The following is a 19,452-nucleotide window of genomic DNA, read 5'->3' on the forward strand; positions in this document are numbered from 1 at the left end:
TCACACCTCATATAGAGCCCTAATATCCAGAATATGCAAAGAACTCAAAAAATTAAACAATAAGATAACAAATAACCCAATCAACAAATGGGCCAAGGACCTAAACAGACACTTCTCAGAGGAGGACATTCAAACAAGTACATGAAAAAATGCTCACCATCTCTAGCAATCAGAGAAATGCAAATCAAAACCACCCTAAGATACCATCTCACTCCAGTAAGATTGGCAGCCATTATGAACTCAAACAACAATAAGTGTTGGCGAGGATGTGGGGGAAAGGGTACACTTGTACACTGCTGGTGGGACTGCAAATTGGTGAGGCCAATTTGGAAAGCAGTATGGAGATTCCTGGGAAAGCTGGGAATGGATCCACCATTTGACCCAGCTATCGCCCTTCTCGGACTATTCCCTGAGGACCTTAAAAGAGCGTACTATATGGATACTGCCACGTCAATGATTATAGCGGCACAATTCACAATAGCTAGACTGTGGAACTAACATAGATGCCCTTCAGTAGATGAATGGATAAAAAAAATGTGGCATCTTTACACAGTGGAGTATTATGCAGCACTAAAAAATGACAAAATCATAGAATTTGCTGGGAAATGGATGGCATTAGAGCAGATTATGCTAAGTGAAGCTAGCCAATCCTTAAAAAACAAATGCCAAATGTCTTCTTTGATATAAAGAGAGCAACTAAGAACAGAACAGGAAGGAAGAGCATGAGGAAAAGACTAACATTAAACAAAGATGAGTGGGGAGAGAGAAAGGGAGAGAGAAAGGAAAACATATGGAAATGGTAGGAGACCTTCAATGTTACACAAAATTATAAGAGGTTGTGAGGGGCAAGGGGGAGGGGAAAAAAAGAGAGAATTGAACAACAGCAGAGTAGGTAGAGAGGGAAGATGTGAGGGGAGGGGAGGGGAGGGGGGATAGTAGGGGATAGGAATGGTAGCAGAATACAACAGTCACTAATATGCCATTATGTAAAAATGTGAATGTATAACCGATGTGATTCTGCAATTTGTATTTGGGGTAAAAATGGGAGTTCATAACCCAATTGAATCAAATGTATGAAAGATGATATATTATGAGCTCTGTAATGTTTTGAACAATCAATAAATTAAAAAAAAGAAGAAAAAAAGATGCTTTTTTATTTTTATTTTTTTAAATTTTTTTAATATTTATTTTTTAAGTGTAGATGGACACAACACAATGCCTTTATTTTTTTTAAGACTATAAATTTCATCGAACCACATCTAACAATTTTGTTTGTGTCCGTTTTTATTTATTTATTTATTTATTTATTTTTAGAGAGAGAGAGAGAATTTTAATATTTATTTTTTAGTTCTTGGCAGACACAACATCTTTGTTTGTGTGTGGTGCTGAGGATCGAACCCCGGCTGCACGCATGCCAGGCAAGAGTGCTACTGCTTGAGGCACATCCCCAGCCCCTTTTTATTTAATAATAGATGCATTTATTATTAAAATTTTCTAATTTGGGATTTAAGAATATTTTTAGATAAAACATGTTTCATTTTGAGGGTTGAGGATTTTCTTATTTTTTAATAGTATATTTTTTGTTGTAGATGGACTCTTGTTTTATTTATTTTATGTGGTGCTGAGGATCAAATCTAATGCCTCACACGTGTGAGGCAAGCACTCTGTCACTGAGCCACAAACCTAGCCCCATCTGAGGGTTTTTTAGGATATTTCTTTTGTTACTGTCTTATGGGTTAATTCCTTAGTTGATAGAATACAGTGTTATGTTATACTTAGACAATTTGTTGAGACTTGTGGCATGATATAGCATATATAATTAATACAGTTTCATGAGTCTCCAAAAAAAATATAATGACATACATTCATTGATGTCATTAACAATTTGCTGTATATGCTCTAAATTTTTTTTTTAAGTTGTAAGTGGATAAAATGCCTTTATTATATTTATTTTTGTGTGGTGCCAGGGATCGAATCACACATGCTAGTCAAGCACTCTTACCACTGAGCAGTAACTCGGCCCTGTATATGCTTTTTTTGATGTGTTGTTTTGCTTAAAGTATACTGAATTTTTTTCTCCATATTTTTTAATTGGTGCATTGTAATTGAACATACTGATGGGATTTGTTGTTAAGTATTTGTACATACCACAATACATAACTGTATGATTTGGCCACAGTCATTTCCTAAGCACTTGCTCTTCCCCACCCCTTGGTACCTTTCCTCTACTGATCTTCTTTTTTCATTTTCATGAGATCTTCTCCACCTATCTTTCTTTTTCCTCTCTAGCTTCTGCTTACAAGAGAAAACATACAAACTTAACCTTTTAAGTGTATGGTTCTATTCATTTTCCAGCAAATGTCATAATTTCATTTTTCTTTATAGTTAAGTAAAACTCCATCATGTACAACATCACATTTTCTTCCTCCATTCAGCCATTGATGGACAGCTAGGCTAGTTCCATAAGTTGGCTATTATGAATTGTGCTGCTATAATATAGGAACATAGGTATGCATGTATCACTGTAGTAAGATTCTCCCAAGAAGTGGTATTTGGTGGTATGTGGGTCATATATAATTCCATGCCTAGTCTTTTGAGGTGCCTTTTACTGATTTGTTTATTTTCAGTGCTGCGTAATATTCCATTGTATATAAATGCCACATTTTTTAATCCATTCATCCACTGAGGGACATCTAGGTTGGCTCCACAGTTTAGCTCTTGTGAATTGTGCTACTATTAAACATTGATGTGGCTGTGTCTTTGTAGTATGGTGATTTTAAGTCCTTTGGGTATAGCCCGAGAAAACATTTTGAGTTCTTTACATATTCTAGATATTGATCTTTTGCCAAAAGAGTAACTAGCAAAGACATTCTCCTGTTCTGTAGGTTCTGTTTCCTTTGCTGTGTAGAAGTTTTTAATTTGATGCCATTCCACTTATTAACTCTTGGCATTATTTCCTGAGCTTTGGGAGTCTCTTGACAAAGTCATTACCTATGTCCGTGTGCTAGAGTATTGACCCTACATTTTCTTCTGAGAGTTGCATAGTTTGTGATTTAATTCTTAGCTCTTTGATCTTTTTGTTGGTTTTTGTACAGGCAAAGAGATAAGGCTCAACTTTCATTTTTATACATATGGATAACTAGTTTTCCCATCACCATTTTTAAAATGTCTGTCTTTTCTCCAAGTATGTTTTTGGCACCTTCGTCAAGGTAGATGTGTGGTTTTGTCTTATTTTGCTTTAAGTCTGCTGATTTTTTGTTGTTGTTTTTTTAACTTGTTGAGAATCACTGATAGTTGTGAACTTGCCCATTTCATTTTGTTGTTCAGTCAGATGGATATTATTTTGAACCTATAAAATGTACCTAAATCAACAATAAGGCTCCTTGGGTGGGATTGTGTCTCAGTGGTTGAGTGCTTGTCTGGCATATGGGAGGCACTAGATTTGATGCTCAGTCCCACACAAATAAAATAAAAGTATTATGTCCATCTATAGCTAAAAAACTTTTTTTTAAATAAGGCTCCTTTCTTGATAATTTTCTATTAATGTTTATGCAGAGATATGTTAATTTCCTTCTGATTCTTCTACCCACAGAGTAGAAAAGTACCTTTCACATCTTGGTACAAATATATACCACATTTTGGATGTGTGGGGGTGCCTTAATATTGTGTGATATGTCTCCTATTGTTTTTTTTATGCATTCATTTTTGTTATTTCCTGTTCCTAATACCTGTGAAATCCACGATGCCATTTTAAATATTAAAAAAAGTAGGACAGTTGTCACAGTGACACATTGTCACATCATTATCACCCTAAGTCTGTGTTTCATCATGTTTTACTTTGTGTATTACATATTCTGAGTTTTGTCATATACCTAGTTTCTCTTTCTTTTTTATTCCCTCTTATTCTCTAAATCCTAATCACTAATTTTTTTTATTATGTTCTCTAGTTTGGCTTTTTTCAGAATGTTAGGTATTTACAAATATACAATATATAGCCTTTCAATTTATCCGTTTGCTTATTGAAGTACATTTTGGTAATCTCCCTCTTTGGGCCATTTTAAATAATGCTGTTTTAAAGCTCTGAAGGTAAGATTTTTGTGAACTTAATTTTTTGTTCACTTGATTGATTACTAGTGGTCATGACTGCTAGATCTTAGGGTAAGAGTATATTGAGTTTTATTTTAAAAAACTTCAGAACTGGGTCCCCAGAGGGCTCCATCTTTTTTCATTCACTCAAGGAATGAAAGAATTTCTATTTCTCAAAATTGTAATATCTCTTTTTACTGCTTTTAATTTTGGCCATTCTAATAGTTGTGTATGTTAACTTTATTGTCACAGATGGCGATTTGCTATAAATGTGTTTTGTGTAACATGGTGCTAAACATCTCCTAAAATAGTTATTTGTCATATTTTATGCTGTCTTTGGGATTTATTTGTTCAGCTCTTTTGTTTATTTTAAAACAACAACAAAAGACCTGTTTACTAATTTTAAGAGTTCTGTGTAAGCCAGGTTGAAGCAGGAGGATTACAAGTTCAAAATTGGCTTTAACAACTTACTCTTTCTCAAAATAAACAAAAAGAGCTGGAGATGTAGCTAATTGGCAGAGCATTATAATGTTTAATGCTTGGTACCACAAAATAAAGCAAAATAGTTCTTGTATATTTTAGATAACACTTTTTGATGATTGCAGACATTAGTTTTCTCATTCTCTTGGCAGTATCTCTCATAGCACAAGTGTTTTTTTTTTAATTTTTAATGAAGTCTGCTATTTTTTACACAAATATTACACTATTTTAAATACTATTGCTTTATAGTAAATCTTACAGTGCAGAAGTGTTGTCCCTCTGATTTTTTGTTTTTCCCTGTGAACATTATGTTGGTTATTTAGTGTCACCAAATAAACTAAAAAATGAGTTTATTTGATAATCCACAAAATAATTTGCTGGAATTTTTCTTTCTTTTTTTTTTTTTAAGAGAGAGAGAATTTCAATATTTATTTTTAGTTTTTGGCAGACACAACATCTTTGTTTGTATGTGGTGCTGAGGATTGAACCCAGGCCACATATATGCCAGGCGAGTACGCTACCACTTGAGCCATATCCCCAGCCCAGAATTTTTCTTGATTCCACTGAATTTAGATTGGGAAGAGTTAAATATTTTTTATAATAGAGACTTCTTATCTATGAATATGGAAATTTCATTTATTTAGTTCTTCTTTAATATCCTTTAACAGAAAGTTGTATATATGGCGTTGTGCTTTTCTCATGTATGTCTTGTACTTGTTTTGTTAAATATTTAAGTTTTACGTTTTTTTTTTTTTTTAGGTGGTAGTGTATATGGTGTTGTATATTTAATTATAAATTTGTATATTTCATTTCTAGAATAATACTGGATTTGACTTTGTGTATTAATCAAGGAGCCGGGTATAGGGATTGAACTCAGGCGCACTCAGTCACCTCTCCAGTCCTATTTTGTATTTTATTTAGAGACTGGGTCAACCTCACCATTGCTGAAGCTAATTTTGAACTCTTGATCCTCCTGTCTCAGCCTCCAGAGCGGCTGGGATTATAGGTGTGTGCCATCACACCCAGCTAGGATTCTGCATCTTTTGGGATATATACTCTCTTACTAGTTTCAATTATTGAGTTATTTTTGTTAGTTCTTAGAGAATTTTTATAGTCATGTTGATAGCAAAGATATAGTTTCATCATCTTTCTCCTAATTAATTTTCATTTTTATTTCTTTTTTATTTTGTATTATTTTATTAACTATAATTTTATGTTATTGAATAAGATTGGTGAGCATGAACATCTGTTTCTTGAGTTTTGTCTTAGGAAATTTTATAGTTTTGCAGCATTAATTATGGTGTTAGCTGTAGTATTTTTGTATTTATGTTGAGAAAGTTGTGCTTTATTTATAATTTACTGAAAATTAGATCATCATAGATGTTGGATTTGCTAAGTACTTTATATGCATCTGTTAATGTCTTGTGTTTTTAGTTTGTCTATGTTATGCATTACACTAATTAACTTTTTTGACCGAATAAGTACATGGTTTATTAAAAGTGTCATAAACAACATATTGTAACATTTTATATTTAAATATCATACAAAAATAACTAATGTGATGTACATATTCTATAGTATGTAATGAGAGGGAACAAAAATAACATCAAAGAAAAGATAATACAAAAAATTTATAATTCATCATTTTAAAATACAAAAGAACTAATTTCCCTGTTCAACAGAATTTATCTTTGTTTTGAGGCATACATTCCAGGCGTAGAAAATTAAATTTCTTTTGAATTAATTACAATTAGTCATAATTTGATTTGGGATCTTCGATTTGGTTGTAAAGATATATGGGGTTCATATGAGCTCATTTAATTTTATGTAATACAAAATTTTTGTTTATTTACCCCAATTTTTATTTGCTACTGAAAGGGATATTTTTCAATATGATTAGAGTTTTATTTCGTGTCAGAGTATTTTACAACATTCCCATCCTTCTTGTATTAATCCTCTTTCTAGTTGAGAAGGAGACTAATGATTGCAAGATTTAATCCTGTCAGAGGGCTTGTGATTCAAGCTGATGGGTTCTTTATTTCTGGAATTTTTCATTTTATATATATGAATCACTGTTGACTTTGAGAAAGTGAAACCATAGAAAGCGTCTGTGCTTGCTTAAAATCTATTAAGAAAACAAAATGCTTAGTGTTTTCTGAGCTTCCTGAATCTTTCAGGGTTTTTTATGACATTAACTTTCAGAAATTTTCCATAATTTTCTTCATTGGATTCTCTTTTCCTTCTGTTCTTCCTATTACATGTTGTACCTTTGGTAGCTATAGTTGTCCCATGTTTTTGGATATTCTCTTACATTTGTATTCGCTTTTTTTCTCTGCTTTTCAGTATTAGAAGTCCAGCCCATAAAAGGGAGCGTATTCCCATTACAGTATTTCTTTTCTTTCTTTTTATTGGTTGTTCAAAACATTACAAAACTCTTGACATATCATATTTCATACATTAGATTCAAGTGGGTTATGAACTCCCATTTTTACCCCAAATACAGATTGCAGAATCACATCGGTTACACATCACATTTTTACATTATGCCATATTAGTAACTGTTGTATTCTGCTACCTTTCCTATCCTCTACTATCCCCCCTCCTCTCCCCTCCTATCTTCTCCCTCTACCCCATCTACTATAATTCATTTCTCTCCTTGTTTATTTTCCCATTCCCCTCACAACCTCTTATATGTAATTTGATCTAAATTCTTTTTTAGAATTTCTCTTCTTATTTTCCTTATATATATTTCCTCTTGTTGTCTACTTTATTCATTAGATCCCTTATATTAAAAACTAGTTATTTCAAATTCCCATTCTGGTAAATTTTAAAATCCCTGTCATTTTGAGACTGATTTTGATGTTGCTATGTTTTTCAACTATTTTTGTCCTTCAGTATGCCATAAAATTTGGGCAAAAAGTGACTTAATATAATAATGTGTAAAAAGAACCTTTGGTGCTGGGCGTGATGGCACACACCTGTAAATCTCAGCAGCTTGGGAAGCTGAGACAGGAAAGTCTCGAGTTCAAAGCCAGCCTCAGCAAAATCAAGACACTAATAAGCAAGTCAGTGAGATCCTGTCTGTAAAAAAATACAAAATAAGATGGGGATGTGGCTCAGTGGACAAGTGCCCCTGAGTTCAGTCCCCCATAAAACCCCCACCTGCAACCACTACCACCAAAAAAAGGAACTTTAGTAACAAGATCTTTACCACTATAATAATAGATTTGGGGAAAAGAGAAGGAACCAGTACATAATTCTGTGATTAAGGCTCAGCACAGTCTAAGCCTGTGTCCTTGTGTATCCACAGAAGTTTTTCAGGTTCCCCATCCCATGTGCCTTAAGGGAGCTAGAACTGGGAATTTTCTTTTTCTCAAGCTGAATATTATAGTTTTGTTTTTTTCAATATCCAGGTCACTTAGGCTCTGATAAAACCTTAGAAGGTTCATTTCTCTGGAGGGCAAGCTAATTAAGAGAACAAAATGCACTTCATATTACTGAATGTCTACATATTGTATCTCACCCAACTGGAAATGAAAGGACTTTTCTTATCTCATTGTGAGAATTCAGTTAGACTCCTGGAGTAAAAACAAAAAATTATGTTCATGCCCATCTAGATACCTAAGTGACTTTTTTGTTTTTGTTTTTGTTTGCATAACCTGGGTTAACTTCTAGGTCTTAAGTATACCTTACCCTTTATCACTTAGCTTTATATCATCAGCCTTTCCTTCCTCCACAAGTCCTACCCTCAGGATTTACAAAGGTTCAGATTTTGTCAGGTTGCTCCTATTTCTTAATTTAGTGAAGATTAAATATTTCTAGACATTTCTCCTTCCATCTAAGTCAAACTTTTTTTTGTTTGAATACAGCAGCTTATTATATATATTTAACTACTTTTTATGGCTGAGTAGTGATTTGTACCACAGTTTGCTTGTCTGTTTGCCTGTTAAAGAACATTGGGTGATTAAAAGATTCAAATTATCAAAAAAGCTCACAAAAAAGAAATATATAACTTGTATAAGAAAACTAACTTAGAACACTTTTAAAATTTGTTAGTTAAAAAAAAAAATTAAGCCCAGAGTCCTTCACAGGCAAACTCTACAAAACATTTTAGAAGAAATAAAGCTGCTTCTGTGTTGTCTCCTCCAGACACATTTCAATTCACTGTTTTTTGAAAATAATATTTGTAAAAAAGGGCAGCTTTTTCTTAACATTGAGTATTTTGGTTTCTCCAACACTGATGTGTTAGTTAATGCTGTTGCTTTTGTTAATTTTTGTCAGTTGCATTTACTTGTGGATTTCTGAAAGAGATCACTGACAAAGAACAAAGTTATGGCTAAAAGAACCTGTAATCCGTAGTTACAACATTTTGTGTAAAAACTCTTGATTATAATTAAGGGATATAGAATTTTGAAAGAAATTTGTTAAAAGTCTACAATAATAAAAGCAAGTATGAAAAAATTGATTACACTGCCAAGTCAAACTCAATAATAAATCAAAATAAATTGAGAAAATACTACAAGGTTGTGAAATAAAGTTTGTTTTGTTTTGTTTGGGAAATGCTGGGGACCAAACCTAGATGCTTAAATTTACAAGCAATTAACTTTTGATCTATATGATCTGTCCCCAGGAATTGTTTATCCTATCAATTTAATGTTTATATTTTTAGGATGCTATGCTTAAGAAGACAAAATTGAGATTTATCTCAAAGATTTGTTATTAAGAAAGGCAACTACTGTTGTGTTTATATCAATAGCAGTAATTATGAAAACAATATTCTCAATTTTTAATTGGGTTAATTTATATAGTATACTACATAGCCACTAATAATCATGTGGAGAGATTCTGTGATGACCAGAAATAGGTTGGGCATGGGGAGTAAGCAGTGTTATCCCATTTGTATTATACATTCAGAAAGACATATTAGAAAATTAAAAACAGATAATATTTTACCTAATCTATGATTTCTGAATTGTTCAATGTTGAAAATGTTTTAGAAATTGAGTGGTTTATTTAATTTTTAATTAAGATTTCATCACCTGATTATTCCAATGAGAATTCCCCAGCAACTCCTCCAGATGAACAAGGTCAAGGTGATGCTCCCCCACAGCATGAAGAGGAGGAACCTGCATTTCCACACACTGACTTAGCAAAGTTGGATGACATGATCAACAGGTGCATTTGTTTTGATATTTTTTTGATAATGGATGCACTAGAAGCACAAACTACTTGCTATCATCTTTGCAACCAGAATTAAAAGGAAACATGGCAGAATTTTAAAAGTCTTGGCCATTTTCTTAATTGATTTAATGTTTTGATCATAGCCAAATACTTCATAAAGCAGACATTCCTTTGAATTTGAAAAACTGAATGATAATGATAATTGTAAAATTTCAAATTGGATATTGTGGCCCTTTTTAGTGTATTTTTGAGGGGTATGATGCCATATTTTATGTGACAGTGCCTTAAAAAATTCCATGTGTAGATAAAAAGAAGATAATTCCATGTGTAGATAAAAAGGGGGAAAAAAACTATGGTGAGTATAATATAGATAGGTTTTTCCTTTCATAGTAACTTACTTATAGTGTTTGATTAGTATTAAACCTGTAAAGCATCTTTTTATTTTATAATAATTCTTAGGCCTCGATGGGTGGTTCCTGTTTTGCCTAAAGGGGAATTAGAAGTGCTTTTAGAAGCTGCTATTGAGCTTAGTAAAAAAGGTGAGTGTTAGATGTTACATTATTCATAACATGTGCTATTGTATGTATTTCAACATTATTTTCAAAAGCTTTGCTTTTTATTATAAAGTTATTGTATTATTTTTATTATAAACTTATGGTATTATTTATTCCTCACCTATGGTATATCATTAGGCTTTTTGAAAAGACTTATTTTACATATGGTTATGTACAGTCACTTACTGGAAGCAAGGATTGAGGAAAAACCTTTAGAAAACCCTTAGAATGTGTGGTTTGTGTGTATTTATTTATTTATTTTAATGATTCCTGTTCTGGGGATTGAACCCAAAGTCAGGGTCTCATTACAATGTACAGACACTGTACTACTGAGCTACATCCCCTGCCCCTCATAATCTCAGTCATTTAAATTTTTATGTAGAATTTTATGCAAATTTTTATATTTTTTCAAAGATTATTATTTCATCAATTTTCAAAGGTGATGAGTATATTTACAAGTTAAGTATTCTAGAACATAGTGGATTTTTAAAAATCTATTATGTGAATTAATATCAAAGATTATTACACGATTTTCATGTGTTACATAAGGGTTGTTGTGTGATTCATACATCTTCAGCGACTTGCATGTAAGAAAGTTGAAAAAATATTAGTTTGCAAATAGTTTCAGTAGAAATTGCCAAAATTTGACATTTAATGGCTTTCTGGATTGCTAGTTAATCAAAGGACATGTGCTAGTAGAGAACCCATAAATTTTTTGGTGAGAATTGCAATTTCACTAGTGTTGCATTTTTATGTGTAATAAATTACATAAACATTCCCTTTTTAAATACAAAGAAAAAGGATTTTTAGATATTTTTTCACTAAGAAAACTTACTGAAAGGTAAAGCAATCAAAGAAAGAAAAAAATGCAGTATTTTTTATTATTATTGTTAGCCAGAAGTAAAAGCAATTTTTTAGAATGGACAATTTTTGATGACTTTTTCTAATATTAGGTATTTTTGTAAGCAGATGACCAGTTTTATAATAGCCCTTACTGTTTTGAAGCCTTAAAAATTAAAAGAAACATCAGTAATATTTAGTCTCTGGAAGTTTGTTGAAGTTCATATGTTGCTAAATTTGACTAAAGCAAAGTTAAATGGTATTATTTTAACTAATGATGGTTTTTGAGTCACTTAGGGACTGTTGTGTTTATTATCGTTTTCATTATTTTAGTACTGAGAATTAAACTCAGGGCACTTTACCACAAAATTGCCCAAGGCTTTAGGAGGCTGGCCTTGAACTTACATAACCATCCTCCTGCCTCAGTCTTTGGAGTTGAGAATAACATATGTTTGCTGTTGTGCCTGGCCTATATTTTACTTTTGATCTTACAAAAATTGTGAACTATGAAAATATTTTACATGATTAGTAATGTTTTCTTACCACTCAAATTTCTTTTTACCTAATGTGTGCTTGAATTCACTAATTCAGCAAATATTAAGGATATATGTCCTCAGTATTTGCTAGGTCCTAAATAATACAAGATGAACTGAAACTGTAAATGATACTTGGCTTTTCTTGCATCAAATGAAATTTAAAATAGTAAAGAAGTCATCTCTTAAATCATTCTGATTATCTACAAGTAACCTTTTTTAATATGTCTAGTACATTTTGAAACGTCCTTCATTATCATAATACTTGATTTCATGAGGTCCTACACAGTTCATTAAATGTAATTTTTTTTCTAAATTCCAGTTTTCTCCTTTCTAGTAAATCTCTTTATGATAATGCAATACCTTATTTCAAAAGCTATAATGCTAATTAAGAATTGGAAGCTTCTGTTTATTATGTTTAATCATGGATTGGTCAGAGGCTTTTTTTTTTTTTTTACATTAAATGTACTCTAATGTTTTAACCTTTTCTTAGGGCTTGATGTTAAAAGTGAAGCATGTCAGCGTTTCTTTCGAGATGGGCTAACAATATCGTTCACTAAAATCCTTATGGATGAGGCAGTGAGTGGATGGAAGTTTGAAATTCATGTGAGTCTTTGTACATGTTTTTTGAGATTCAGATTTACATGAATCCCTGTGCATTTGTCTATGGAAAATATTACTGTTGATTACCTTTATGTTATACATATTCCTAGGCTTGATAGACATATTGGTCTTCTGATGTGTATAACACTATTAGAATAAGCTCGAGATTTTGAGTTAGATACTTTGTTTAAACTGTCATCTGGAATTCCAGGTGCCTTGTAATCTTATACACAACACAATATATTTTTTTCAAAATAGAGTGGTGTAGATTATAAGGCTTGTTAGTCATGCAGCACAAAGAATATCCAAGATGGAAAATAAAATAGTAGAAACTTAGTATAGCTGGGACAGCAAAATGTATAATCTTCGTTGGAAATGTAGTGCAATATGCAGAAGTGTCAAGGAAATATGACACTTGGTGGAAAGGGAAAAGATAGTATCCCTTAGAAATGTAGACCACAAACTAGTGCTCACACAAGTTTTTAGTGTGGATTGAAGCTACAGCTTCATAACAAAAATGTGAAATAAAATTTAAGAATTCTTAGGTGGGTAATATTTTCTAATGGAACTATAAGTGATAAAGTTTTCACTTTTGTCAACAACAAATATAATGGAAATTACCATAGATTTTGAGATTTTCTTCACATTCCACATAAGATCGCATTTATATTCCAGATTTTAAAGGTGGAAAATGTGGGGTTTTAATGAATTGCTGTAATTATTCCAGGTCTGATTCTTATTTATAAAAGCAATTAATCAAAAGTTATGAAACCTATATGTATACATATATTAGCTCATCTTATATACTTTAATGTGAACATTTTCTATAAAATGACCATGATCTCTATATAAATGCTGACTTATTCCAAATTGATGGATAACTTTTAAGATACAGAAATAAGATGATCAGTGACTATTGAATGGAGAATTGGGTTGCAGATTTTCTTTATCATGGATATTTAACAACCTTAAATGTTGAGATTTTAGAATTATTGCCTCTAGAAAATTTAAGGAAGAGATAATACTGCTTATAAGTTGTAACCTATGAAAATAAAGTAGTTAGACAAGCTGTGATACAAAAAGCCTTTGAAGTTTAGCTTTGGGCTGGGTTTATGGCTCAGTGGTAGAGTGCTCGCCTAGCATGTGTGAGGCATCATATAAAAAGATGAAAAAAGATATTGTGTCCAACTACAATTAAAAAAATAAATATTAAAAAAATGAATTAGCTTTAAAATTTTGTAATAAAATTTATTTTTACTATATATTGTTTTGATCATATTTAAGTAGAAGTTAGATGGTTAATACAGAAGTTGAAGAAAGATGATTATTAACAAGATAGAATAATTTCTGTGCTTAAAATTGCAGAGTTACCTCATTATAAATCATATCATATAAATCATATCTCCTCTTCTCTCACCACTTAACAGAGGTGTATTATTAGCAATACCCATCGCCTTGTGGAGCTCTGTGTGGCCAAGTTGTCCCAAGATTGGTTTCCACTTCTAGAACTTCTTGCCCTGGCTTTAAATCCTCATTGCAAATTTCATATCTACAATGGTACACGTCCATGTGAATCAGTTTCCTCAAGTGTTCAGTTGCCTGAAGATGAACTCTTTGCCCATTCTCCAGATCCACGATCACCAAAAGTGTGTTGGTTTGTTTTTGTTTTGTTTTTCAAATGTAAATACTAAACACCTTTTTTTGCATTTGCCATGGACCATTAGTGATAAAAAACTTCCATTAACATAATGATGAACCAGTCAGTATATAACCTTGTTTTATGTAGGTTTCTATCTTAAAATATGCTTTTTGATTTATTTAATCACATTGAACTCCTGATTAGTAACATTGTAATTCATGCTAAAAAAAAAAAAAAAAAAGCTTATTATGTATTGATAGGTTGATGGATCCTGACCTTATTTTTATGCAAGAGAAATATTTCATTATTTTGTTAATTAATTATTCATACTGACTATACGAATATAAGTATTATAAATAGCAAGCATTGACTGTATATTGTGTTCACTGTGTTTTGTGTGTGTTGGTGTGTATTTTTAAAAGAGCAGAAAATATTTATTTACACAACATAATAAATTAGTGCAGTGGTACATGCCTATAATCCCAGTGGCTCAGGATGTTGAGGTAGGAGGATCACAAGTTCAAAGCCAGCCTCAACAACCAGTGAGGCACTAAGCAACTCAGTGAGAACCCTGACTCTGTATTTTTTTTTTTTTTAAAAGGGAGTGGGGCCTGGGATGTTTCTCAGTGGTTGAGTGCCCCTCATTCAATACCTGGTATCAAAAATTAAAATTTTAAAAATAATATAAAAATTTTACCATTTTGCCAGGCATGGTGATGAAAGCCTGTAACCTCAACAGCTTGGGAGGCTGAGACAGGAGGATCACAAGTTCAAAGCTAATCTTAGCAACATAGCAAGACCTTGTCTTCAAATGAAAAAAAAATAATAAAGGGCTGGGAATGTCATTCAGTGGTTAAGTGTTTTTGGTTTGTTGCTGTTTTTAAAAAATCTCGGTTATTTAAAAAAAAAAAAAAGTATTTTTATTGTTTTTCTTGAATTTTCCATTAGGCATTTCTTTCAGTGCACTTGATTTCTTAAGAGTAAATCTTAGTGTTGATAAACATCTGAATGTTAAGTAAGTAATCTTACTTCAGATAGAAGATAAGTCTGCTTTTAATAACCAAAATTTTAGCTTATTTTAAAGAAGCAGAGTAGGAAGTAGGAACTGCTTTACATTAAAAAATTAAGGAAAATAGCCAAAAGAACTGAACTATCCTGAAAGAATATAAAAGAAGCTTCCAGGTTTGTAGTTGTTCCTTTCAGTGTCTCAGTGGTTAAAATGTCACTTTTTAATGGCTAAACTAAAAGGCTTTTTAGTGTCTCAAAGCCAAATTGACTAGATCGTTTAATTAATAAACATTAAAAAAAAAACTTAAAGGAAGTTAGTTTTAGCATGTAAACAATTATGCACACACAAATAGAAGCCATAAAGGAAAACAAAATGATACAGAATTCCTTTAAAGAAAATTCTAGGAACAGAGATCATTTTTCCTTTCCAATCTAGATACCTTATCTTTTCTTGTTTAATTTTCATGTCTAAGAAGTTCGATATTATATTGAATAGATATAATGAAAGCGGGTATTCTTGCTGATACTTAATCATAGAGCAGAATGCTTTTTTTAATCTTCCTTTGAATCTGTTAACTATGAACTTTTTAAAATACAGTTATTATTATATTTGGTGGTTTCTACCATTCCTGTTTAGTGTTTTTATTACCAAGGGATTGAGTTTTATCATTTGCTTTTTCTTTGTCAGAGAGATGATTAGGCTTTTTTTTTTTTCATTGTGTTAACATGATATATCACACTGGTTGATATATTTGTACTCAGAAAAAAAAAAAAAAACCACCTGGTTAGGTATGTAATTGTTTTAATGTGCTTTGAATGTTTTACTAGCATGTAATTAAGAATTTTATGTTGGTGTGCATAAGAGGAATTAGTCTATACTTGTGTCTTTTTTCTATATCAGTTTGTACTGAACATTGAGCATGAGTTCAATTTTTGAGAAGAGAACATGAGGGAACTTTGTCAGTTCTTTAAATTTACAATAGAATTTGCTAATGAAAACCTCTGGTCTGATAATTATTAGATTTTGATCTATCCCAATAATGGAGGGTCTATTTAAATGTTCTGTTTGTTTGTTTATCAGGCTTTCTGTGGGTTGTGTATTTCTAAAAGATTCTTCTTCCACTCTAGGTAATCCAGTTTAGTTGAATACAGTAGATCATGGTACTCAGTAGTAATCGTTTTTCTTTCCATAGAATCTCTAGTACTGCTTTTCTCTTAATTCTGAAATTATTTATTTGAATCTTTTTCTTAGATTAAAAATTTGGCCTTTTTTCTACCTTTTTTCAGGACCAAATTTTAATTTTATTCTTATTTTCTTTGTTATTTTTCTAACCTAAAACTTTGACCATTTTTCTTACCTTTTTTCAAGAATCAAATTTTGGTCTTAACTTTTTTCTGTGTTGCTTTTCTAGTCTCTCCACCTGTCTGTATTATTTTCTTTTTTTTCTGCCACTTTAACTTTCGTTACCCCTTCAATGTAAATTTACTTAAAGTGTAAAGTTCAGTTGTTCATTCAAGGTCTTTATTTTAAAAAGTGTGCTTATGTCTCAGCTTTCCTCTTCATACTGCCTTTGCTGCATTCCATAAATTTTAATAAACAGTTTTCTCTTTTTTTTTTTTTTCCTCAGATGTCTCAGTTTCTGTACATTTCCACTTTGGTCCATGTATTGTTTAATATGGGTCATTTTAATTTTTGCTTATCTGTAGATTTGCTAGTTTTCCTTCTTATGATTTCTGTTTCCCTCTATTGTGTTCTGAAAAAAACACATTCTATGACTTAAGTCATTTTTAATTTATTAAGACCTTTAGGTTTGGTCTGTAGTTCAAAAGCAGAGTACTTGATTAGTGTGTACTAAGCCCTAGGTCCAATCCCTAGTGTCACAAAAAAGCAAGAACAAGTTTATTAATACTTGTTTGTGGCACAGTGTATTCTATAGATTAATCTAGTATGCTGGGCACATTGGCACACACCTGTAATTTTAGTGGCTGAGGAGGCTGAGACAAGAGGATCACCAGTTCAAAACCTCAGCAACTGTGCGACACTAAGTGACTTAGTGAGGCTTGTCTCTAAATATAATACCAATAGGGCTGAGAATGTGGCTCTATGTCCAGGTGCCCCTGAGTTTAATCCCTGGTACCGAAGGGGGGGAAAAAAAGATTAACCTGAATGAGAATCTGCTGTAGAAGGATGAGATAGTAGTGTGTATGTGTGTGTGTGTGTGTGTGTGTGTGTGGAGAGAGAGAGAGAGTCATTAGAGTCATAATTCTATAGTATTTGCAAGATCTCAAGATCTCTTTCTTTTTAAACTGATCTTCCCTCTAGGATCTACCCATTAATGTAGGGTATTAAAGTCTCTGACTAATATAAATAGAATAGTTTCTCCCTTTAGTAGATGTGAATTTTGATGACATGTTTTCGTCTACTTTCTGCTATGCCAGAATATGGGAGATTGGGTGATTTTTAAAGAAGAGATTTATTTTGGCTTAAGGTTCTGGAGGCTGAGAATAAAGGATAGAATGACTACATTTGATGAGCACCTCATGCTTGGTCCCTAAAATATCAAATTCATTTTTAATGTTAATCCATGATTCTTCTGGCCCTATATGGTTCCTGCTAGAAATTTGTTGTTATTTTACTGAGATTACATTATGTGAAAGAGTTACTTCTTTCTTTTTTCTTTTTCTTTAGATGACTTGATTGTTATCTATCTTGATGTGAATCTTTGGTGTGTCCTTTGTGGAGTTCATGGTGTGTGTGTGTGAGGTGGGGAGGGAAAGACCTTTGTCTTCTCAAATTTGGCAAAATTTTTGACATTAGCTCTTTTTTTCATTTACCTTCTTAGGTTCTCTTCAAGGTTATTTTTCCTCTTTGAGATGTTTGGTAAATTGCTTGTTATTTCTTCATTTTGTTCATTCTATTGCCTTTTTACTCATTAACCTCAATGATATTAGTGATTTGTCTTTAATTTCTAGCTGTTCGACTTTTCTATTGAACACACTGGTTGAATTTGAATTCATTTACAGTACTTTTGTCCACAGAATTTGTTTAGTTCTTTAATTCTGTCTGTGTTGCTGGTTTATGTCACTTTTTCTAATTATTCTTTGTTCTTTGGCTCATGTTTTCCTGTAGTTCTTTGAAAATATCTGTCATTTAAAGTGTCAAATAAGTCTGTTGCCAGATAGAGATTTAACTTTGTTTAGTACAGGGAAATCTTTTGAATCAGCCCAGAATGAAAGCTCAAGATTTTCTTCAACATTTTTGGGCATGAGTCTTAAGCCTTTGCTCTGTGTTATTTTTTCTCTGTCATCATATTCATGGCTGTTTTAAATTTTGTAATTTCTGTAAGAGCTTGACCTCTAATTGTTCTTTGTGCCTTGACATTTGTGTTTGTCAATCTGTACATTCCCAGGGTTCTGGAGTCTTATTTTTGGGGGGGGCAGGGGTGGCTCCTGACTAGATCCTCCTTCCCTAATTTTTTAACTTCCTACATGAAGCAAAGGCAAGTTGCTCAGGCATCCCACAGCTTAGAATGTTGCAGATTCAGTCTCCTCTGCTCTCTCTATTACATGTTAAGGAACTGGGATTAAACTACTGCTTTCTATGAATTCTATGGAAAATGGGAGGAACAAGATTAAGTAAAAACACTCCATAGTAATCGTTTTTCTTTCCACAATATTCCCTGTTCTTTTTGAATGACTTTTTCTTGGTTGCCATACATTTTTTATTAATTTCTAAAAGTTCTTAGACCTTTTTTACAGGAATGAGATTTAGGAGCTTCCTAGTCTGTCTTTAGCTGCTGTCTTACTGTTTTGGTTTTGCAAAACTAAATTAAAAGATTATTTGGATTTTCATCATATGAAGCCTACCTTAAGTTAAATCAGTGTGTCCTTTAAATGTTACCTTTAATTTGGTATTTTCCAGATGTCTTAAATGTTGTTTTAAATAACAAAATTATTTCTGCTTAAGATAGCTTGTAATACAAACTATGTTTGTTTTTTTAACTTATTAACTTTAAAGTTTATTTTGTATCTTAATTCACATATCTAAGCTGCTTAATTTATGGTCACCAGATACATCTGATAAAATTAGTACAAGTTTTGCCTGTATGAACTACTCTATAATTGCCTTCTACTTCTGACTCACAGGATGTAGAGGACAAAATAAAAAAGTTAAGATTATATAAATATGTGTATGACCATATTACAAATTTTTGAGTGTGTATTAAAGATAAAATTTATATAACTGATTTATTAAATTGTCTTTCTAGTTTGATTTAGACATGCATTTCCGGTAGTAACTGTTTATTAGAAGGAAATTAACTATTATTAACTTTGTTACAGGGTTGGCTAGTGGATCTCATTAATAAATTTGGCACAATAAATGGGTTCCAGATATTGCATGATCGTTTTATTAATGGATCTGCATTAAACGTTCAAATAATTGCAGCTCTTATTAAGTAAGTTTTACTTTGAGACATTTTCAATATAATGCCTAGAACGCTTTCATATTGCCTTGAAAATGATTGAA

General features: G+C 32.0%; 1 protein-coding gene across 4 annotated transcripts in view; it reads left to right on the top strand.

Annotated features, from left to right (window-relative positions):
• The window catches only part of LOC143639756 (ubiquitin carboxyl-terminal hydrolase 9X-like), a 111,506-nt gene that overhangs the window by 1,135 nt on the left and 90,919 nt on the right, over positions 1-19,452 (top strand). For all 4 annotated transcript variants that reach the window (XM_077107808.1, XM_077107809.1, XM_077107811.1 and 1 more), the window contains exons 2-6: positions 9,596-9,741; positions 10,207-10,286; positions 12,168-12,280; positions 13,705-13,923; positions 19,266-19,381. In XM_077107808.1, coding sequence (XP_076963923.1) covers positions 9,596-9,741; positions 10,207-10,286; positions 12,168-12,280; positions 13,705-13,923; positions 19,266-19,381 — 674 coding nt within the window. The remainder of the gene's footprint in view (positions 1-9,595; positions 9,742-10,206; positions 10,287-12,167; positions 12,281-13,704; positions 13,924-19,265; positions 19,382-19,452) is intronic.

This window comes from Callospermophilus lateralis, chromosome Y (genome assembly GCF_048772815.1).
Source record: "Callospermophilus lateralis isolate mCalLat2 chromosome Y, mCalLat2.hap1, whole genome shotgun sequence".
Taxonomy (NCBI): domain Eukaryota; kingdom Metazoa; phylum Chordata; class Mammalia; order Rodentia; family Sciuridae; genus Callospermophilus; species Callospermophilus lateralis.